At 30.1% G+C, this 8,061-nt stretch overlaps 2 protein-coding genes across 2 annotated transcripts in view; both read right to left on the minus strand.

Annotated features, from left to right (window-relative positions):
• The window catches only part of LOC115233517 (LIM domain-containing protein C4F6.12-like), a 7,138-nt gene extending 3,914 nt beyond the window's left edge, over window positions 1–3,224 (minus strand). Inside the window, exons 1-2 of the mRNA XM_029804001.1 lie at window positions 2,947–3,224; window positions 841–2,376 (exon numbers count right to left, since the gene is read on the minus strand). Coding sequence (XP_029659861.1) covers window positions 841–2,376; window positions 2,947–2,952 — 1,542 coding nt within the window. The 5' untranslated portion in view covers window positions 2,953–3,224. The remainder of the gene's footprint in view (window positions 1–840; window positions 2,377–2,946) is intronic.
• A 3,743-nt stretch (window positions 3,225–6,967) lies between these two features.
• Window positions 6,968–8,061, minus strand: part of LOC115233516 (ankyrin repeat domain-containing protein 17-like) — a 3,693-nt gene continuing 2,599 nt past the window's right edge. The window contains exon 6 of the mRNA XM_029803999.1: window positions 6,968–7,086. Coding sequence (XP_029659859.1) covers window positions 6,968–7,086 — 119 coding nt within the window. The remainder of the gene's footprint in view (window positions 7,087–8,061) is intronic.

Consider the following 8,061-nt stretch of genomic DNA (forward strand, 5'->3'; position numbering starts at 1 on the left):
TTTTGTAAACGTGACTGCTGAATTTTGAAACCATTAAGCGACTTCTAAATTTTTCCTTTGGCTAAACCATTTGCGAGGAAATACTCTTATATTTATAGAAATATATTTTTGAGCTGAGACTCGCAATTAAAAAATAAAAGTCAAAATGTTACTAATATATTTTCATATTTATTGTTGCGTCCCTGCGAGTCGTCCGTGGTAGTTAATCCTGAAGTTGCTCCCGTCTCTAATATATATACAGGGTGTCTCACAACCTCCGTACAATACTTTAATAGTGTATTCTAGAGATAAAATAGAGTAAAAAATTCTAATATAAAAATTTTGAGGCTGCAATAGTTTTTGAGTTATAAGCGATCAAAGTTTGCCAATGATATCGCGTAGAGCTCGCGCGCTCAGATCCGTACACGTACCTGTATATATAAATGTTTCTCATTAAAATATACTTTCTTTAAACTGCAAATTCCTTGCCAAATCTTTACAAAATATTGAGACATTTTTGTTACAAGAATGTGGAGATACTCGTAACTTCGGAGTTAGTTAATAAGCAATTAGAAGTAAAGAGCTTTTCGAATAGCAAACTTCAGAACAAATAAATGAATCATATTCTTCAATTAATTTCTCATCCACAAACAGACTTTGTGATAGAATCTTAATTAGAATTTTAATCTTTTAATTATAAAAATACATGTGGGAATTAAGAAATTATTATAAATATTTTTCCTTGACACACACACACACATTTTTGCCAAGAGACAGTTGACACGATATAGTCCAAAAAATTTGTAATTCGAAGAAGATATGCATTCAATAAAGAACATTATGCATGACATACACACTTACCTCATCGCATGCGAAACATCGAACAATTCCCAAAAATGCAGCCAAATCTCTTCCACAATATAACTTATTTTTATAATAAAAGTACACCAGATCTACCAACAATTCGTTGCACACCGAGCAAACGAAACAACCAGGATGCCAGGATGCATTGTTAGCCTTCTCCGCGGTTACAATCACATCACCGATGCGTATATCTTCATAGCATTTTTCACACTTGTACACCTTTGAATCAATCTTTAAATTCTTTATACTATCTTTTAAATGATCTTTGTGTTGTGTGTTCAATTGGTCGTTGGAGTCTCTGACAATATGAGGGAATACTTGTTTTTGCAACTGTTCGGAATGTATGACGGTTGGTTGCAAGATCGAGCTACTCAATTCGGTTTGCAACAGACTGGCATTAACAGGACATTGCGATCCAGTTTGCAATGATGAATTTAATATGGGAAGAGTAGACTCCACAGAGATGTATTTATTCAATAATGGATCCATAGCACTTTCTTGTATAGTTTTAGACTCCTCTATCACTGACGAATTATTCTTCGCCGGTTTGTGATTTGCCCTAACAGGTAAAGCAATCGATTCAATTACTTGAGATGGATGTTTATACATCTTCCTCTCTGCTTCTAATGGAGTGTTTACAAAGTTGTTAACTTCTGTCTTTTCCAATAGAGTTTCTGCAGGATTTTTCATAGCAGTTATAATAGCTGTTCTCTCTGCATCTTCATTAATATTCACGGGATTATTATTATTTTCCCTAGATCCGCTGTTACGTAATATATCACTCGTGTCGTCTAATAGTCGAGATGATTTAGGAACAGCGTGCATCGCCGAATTCTCCGTGGCATTGTACTTATCGGCAAGTTTTTCTCTTATAAACATCAGACTTTTCTCATCCAATGTACTTCCGATAATATCATTGACGTGTATCGCACTAGGTGGAAGAAGAGCGGCCGCCAACATGGATTCCGCTATAGAGGCTGCTTCGCTATTAACAGATTCCAAATGCGCAATGCACGGCGTGATATTATCCAGTGTTTCCCTATGCCTCTCTAAAGCATCTTTCAATGTGTTTCCTCTGTAAGGTATGTAATTTTCAGAAGTATGCATCTCGCGTGCAGGTACGATTTCTTGCTCGGCAAGATGCGCGGGAATCGAGGGATTGATTACTTTACTGTCTATTGCTTTTTCGTTCACGGATACAATATCACTCGCATGTTGAGAATGCTCATTAATTAATTTCCCTTCGATTAGTTGCGATTTCGCAACGTTGTTATTGGCAACTACATTAGTTAGTGAACAGTTATATCCTTCCGCATTGGATATCTTATTGTCATTTATGGCCATAGCATCCTGCTTATTTTGAACTTCATATGGAAGTTTTGCATATGAGTTTTTCACGGTAAAACTACTCGGTGTACGTAATTGAACACCAGTGGAAGGTATATAAGATTTATGCTGCGAACTGAAATGTTGCATATCAGCTGCATTGATAGGAGTCATGAGAGAACGATCGAACGGGCGGGCAGCTATCATCTGAAAACGACATCATTTGTATTATTACTTATAAATCTTTTATGAAATTATAGTATATACACAAAAGTTCTATGTACAATGCATAAAATATTACAAAAGATTTTTCATGTGCTACACATTTTTATATATAATTTAGCTCTGAAAAGAAAGTACTTCAAGTATCTATACAAGTGATACTTTCATAATATTTCTAACTATTTATGCTTTAAATGATATGTAAAATTAACAAAACATAATTAAATTTTTTAAATTAAGAGCAGCAAGTATCAGCAACAGTATTTTTTATATGTAGAACAAAACAATGCGATAGCGTCGCCTAAGAATTAATGTATTAATATATTGTATAATATAATGAAGCTAAAAATCATACAATTGTTGAAATTTTTAGAAGACAATGCATAGTATCATTGCGTAAACTAAATTTTGTGCAATATATCACAACAAAATATGCTAACGATAGATACTTTGAGTACTTGTTTTAAATAAATCAAATACGAACATATGTTTATTATTTTAATAATAAATCGCAACTCATATTAATAATGTTAATAATATATCGACATAACTTACCTTCATTACTTTGCCTTACCCTACATACTTTTTTATATTCTCTAAATTTTTTTCAAATTGTTTCTGTTCTTGTTCACTAAGTTCATCACAAACTTTGTGATCAATATCATGAAGTGGTAATTGTTTCTGTAATAATTGCCTTCGCAAAGCAGCACCAGCAGATCCTTTAATTGGTAATTTCTCAACAGGCAAAGCTTTCATATAATCCACAGCAAGTTCTTCAGTTGTATCTGGTGGTATCCATTCAAATGTAGTTTCATCTTCATTTTGTTTCTTGTTATTTACTTGTAAACCTAAAAATTAAATTTGTATTATATGTGTATATATATCGCCAAAAATGCAGATCAAGACCAGGACATGCAGAATTATAATTCATGCATGATGCACCAGCACCAGCTTCATGTGCGAAACGTGGTTGAGTAACAAACATATAATGTTCAATTAAATTTCAATCTTAATTTTGTATACATAATATTCCTTTCCTATTTGTGAAAATCTTGTAAAAAAATTATGACATATCTTTCGTTTACGATATTCTAGTTCCAACAATCACTTTGGTCGATTCGTTTCTTCTTCCATCCTCCAGTATAAATCTAAAACTTTCTACTTCAAAAGATCATTTGTGTCTAATATGCGTCAATTTCGAAAACGAGCTTATCTCGTTTATCTCGTACAGTCACTTCACATACAACACAAATATCCCAGCAAACACAGATACATAACTGTAACATTGCCATAATGAAACGGAATATAACAAGTAATATAACGTATTTGTTACATGTAACATTCACGTTAGTTGTAATTTCCCACTCATACAAAATTGCGGTTATATAACAGTGACTACCGCACTAATACTTGGAATTTTCGAGGCAGCCGGGCTGCCGCAGCCCCATTCTTTGCTGATCTTTCAAGCACATACACATGCATTCGTGTATGTGCTTGTGTGAGAGATTATTTCGCTCCCCTCTACAGCGCTATACTGACCCTACTACACAATGAGCAATGACCCACATAGAAAGGGAACGCTTATGGGGCATGGATAAACAGCCGCGGGCCTTGTAAAAGCGGATCTTGTGTTTGGTTGTGTGCGTATTTGCATAAATAGAGCTTTGCGCGAATTTTACAATATATAGTAATCGCAAGCAGGAACATGAATTTTTTTCGCGAATCCTTATATCTCCTGCAAACAAATATTTATATTTGTTAACAACAAACATGACTTTATAGTATTTTATTGTTTAATGTGATATATTCTATATATATATGATATATCTATAAATATATTTGTAGGAATCTGATGGAAAGGAGCCATAAAAAAATACAATATTACGTACGTTTACGTTACCAATTTAGCTTGTAGTATATTTTGAGAAAATATATACAATGAAAAAATATCAAGAAAGCGAAAACTTGAGAGCGGATGTTGCACATGTATCTTATGTATTCATAATTAACATTTTTAGAATCCAAATGCTGCATCAAATTCTTCTTGCGAGACCTGCAATTACATATACAAACATTATATATAAAATGATAAAAATGCGAAAATCATAGAAGAAAGAAAAATTGAGTTTTATATACTTAATTTTTATCAATGTTTGACAATGTATTTTTACAGAACTAAAGCGTCCGGCATCATCCATAACCAGTACTCCAAAAAAAATGAGAAGTGAAACTGTTACTGTTCCTTGTAAAAGAAAAAATAATTCTGTTAGAGAGTGTGAAAGACTTGCTTTAGCACTTAAAAGTTTTTTTTGAACGCATAATGAATAATTGGCTCTAATAATGATTATATACTTAAAACTGCCTTTGAAAAATTGTAAAAAAGCCCAAGCGCGTGAAGAATAGGGATTACGAAAAAGCCATAAGCAGTGTTAGAGAAATTGTTCCATCATTCTGGACATAGGGTTAATTTGAGTCAATTATTTATTTAATTTATTATTTTCATAATTATGTTATGCAGTTTTAAGTTATCATCTGGTGACATTTTTTTTAGATATTTGTGTATTATTATTATTATTATTTATCATTTTATGAATTGGATAAATAATAATAATAATACATAGTAAATTAAAGATAAATAATAAAACACAAACATCTACAAAAAACGTCACCGAATGGTAACTTAAAACTGCATAGCATAATTATGAAAATAATAAACTAAATAAATAATTGACTCAAATTAACTTTATGCCCAAAATGGTGGAACAATTTCTTTAACATTGCTTATAGCTTTTTCGTAGTCCCTACTCTTCACACATCTAGGCATCTTTACAATTTTCAAAAGCAGTTTTAAGTATATAATCACTATTAGAGCCAATTATTCATTTGATTATACGTTCGAAAAAACTTTTAAGTGCTAAAACAGGCCTTTATTCACACTCTCTAACAACGAGATTATTTTTCCAGAAGTAAAGTTAGAATTTTACATTCTCATTTTTAATGTACTCTGTTAAAATGAGCCTAATAAAAACTTATTTCATCTAGAATGCCTAGAATGCTTTATTGAGATGCACCATAAGAAAGAAAAGAAAAATATGATAAATAAATGGAGACGCTATTTGAGTATGTACATCAATTTCATCAATTTCCTAAAAATAAAAGGTAAATATTTTTTTAACAACGACAATAGATAAATAATCAAGACAAATAATTTTTATCTGTTTAAAGATAATATTTTTTTGTTTTTTTTATGGAAGATATGTATTTATAGACTGATATATTCATAAAAATTTATAAAAACAACTAACTTAATGAAATTAATCCTTAAAGTATAGTAGTTTTTTCTATTAATAATTACTAGTTTTTTTTCTTTACTTTATACACTGTTAAAGAACTCTCACAATGAAAAGAACACTTTAAAAAATGTGTAATATAGTTGCGTTTATACATATTAAGCCCGTTCTACATTAATCGCATGTCACCAGTCGCAAGCAAATCGACCAATCAGTCGATTATTCCGTCGAATATTCGACTGTGATTGGTCGATTTGCTTGCGACTGGCGACATGCGATTAATGTAGAACGGGCTTAATATGTATAAACGCAACTATATTACACATTTTTTAAAGTGTTCTTTTCATTGTGAGAGTTCTTTAACAGTGTATAAAGTAAAGAAAAAAAACTAGTAATTATTAATAGAAAAAACTACTATACTTTAAGGATTAATTTCATTAAGTTAGTTGTTTTTATAAATTTTTATGAATATATCAGTCTATAAATACATATCTTCCATAAAAAAAACAAAAAAATATTATCTTTAAACAGATAAAAATTATTTGTCTTGATTATTTATCTATTGTCGTTGTTAAAAAAATATTTACCTTTTATTTTTGTTTCAATAAGGAAATTGATGTACATACTCAAATAGCGTCTCCATTTATTTATCATATTTTTCTTTTCTTTCTTATGGTGCATCTCAATAAAAGCTGAATAGCATTCTAGATGAAATAAGTTTTTATTAGGCTCATTTTAACAGAGTACATTAAAAATGAGAATGTAAAATTCTAACTTTACTTCTGGAAAAATAATCTCGTTGTTAGAGAGTGTGAATAAAGGCCTGTTTTAGCACTTAAAAGTTTTTTCGAACGTATAATCAAATGAATAATTGGCTCTAATAGTGATTATATACTTAAAACTGCCTTTGAAAAATTGTAAAAAAGCCCAAGCGCGTGAAAAATAGGGATTACGAAAAAGCCATAAGCAGTGTTAGAGAAATTGTTCCATCATTCTGGACATAGGGTTAATTTGAGTCAATTATTTATTTAATTTATTATTTTCATAATTATGTTATGCAGTTTTAAGTTATCATCTGGTGACATTTTTTTTAGATATTTGTGTATTATTATTATTATTATTTATCATTTTATGAATTGGATAAATAATAATAATAATACATAGTAAATTAAAGATAAATAATAAAACACAAACATCTACAAAAAACGTCACCGAATGGTAACTTAAAACTGCATAGCATAATTATGAAAATAATAAACTAAATAAATAATTGACTCAAATTAACTTTATGCCCAAAATGGTGGAACAATTTCTTTAACATTGCTTATAGCTTTTTCGTAGTCCCTACTCTTCACACATCTAGGCATCTTTACAATTTTCAAAGGCAGTTTTAAGTATATAATCACTATTAGAGCCAATTATTCATTTGATTATACGTTCGAAAAAACTTTTAAGTGCTAAAACAGGCCTTTATTCACACTCTCTAACAACGAGATTATTTTTCCAGAAGTAAAGTTAGAATTTTACATTCTCATTTTTAATGTACTCTGTTAAAATGAGCCTAATAAAAACTTATTTCATCTAGAATGCTATTCAGCTTTTATTGAGATGCACCATAAGAAAGAAAAGAAAAATATGATAAATAAATGGAGACGCTATTTGAGTATGTACATCAATTTCCTTATTGAAACAAAAATAAAAGGTAAATATTTTTTTAACAACGACAATAGATAAATAATCAAGACAAATAATTTTTATCTGTTTAAAGATAATATTTTTTTGTTTTTTTTATGGAAGATATGTATTTATAGACTGATATATTCATAAAAATTTATAAAAACAACTAACTTAATGAAATTAATCCTTAAAGTATAGTAGTTTTTTCTATTAATAATTACTAGTTTTTTTTCTTTACTTTATACACTGTTAAAGAACTCTCACAATGAAAAGAACACTTTAAAAAATGTGTAATATAGTTGCGTTTATACATATTAAGCCCGTTCTACATTAATCGCATGTCACCAGTCGCAAGCAAATCGACCAATCAGTCGATTATTCCGTCGAATATTCGACTGTGATTGGTCGATTTGCTTGCGACTGGCGACATGCGATCAATGTAGAACGGGCTTTAATCTTACAGACTATGTTTTATTAATGTTAGTTATACCTGTAGCTGCATATGATGTATGACAAATAATTATATGATGACAATCATTTGACGAATACATTTGAATACACTGTTGAATACATTTGAATCCCTTTTTACATCTTTTGCTTTTGATATAATCAGGATACAAGACAGATTAGTTAGATAATTTATAGCACAGCACAAGCATATAGTAATATATTTTAATTTTGATTATAGTATTTTTTTAAAAAA

This window comes from Formica exsecta, unplaced genomic scaffold, assembly GCF_003651465.1.
Source record: "Formica exsecta isolate Colony F162 unplaced genomic scaffold, ASM365146v1 scaffold1753, whole genome shotgun sequence".
Taxonomy (NCBI): domain Eukaryota; kingdom Metazoa; phylum Arthropoda; class Insecta; order Hymenoptera; family Formicidae; genus Formica; species Formica exsecta.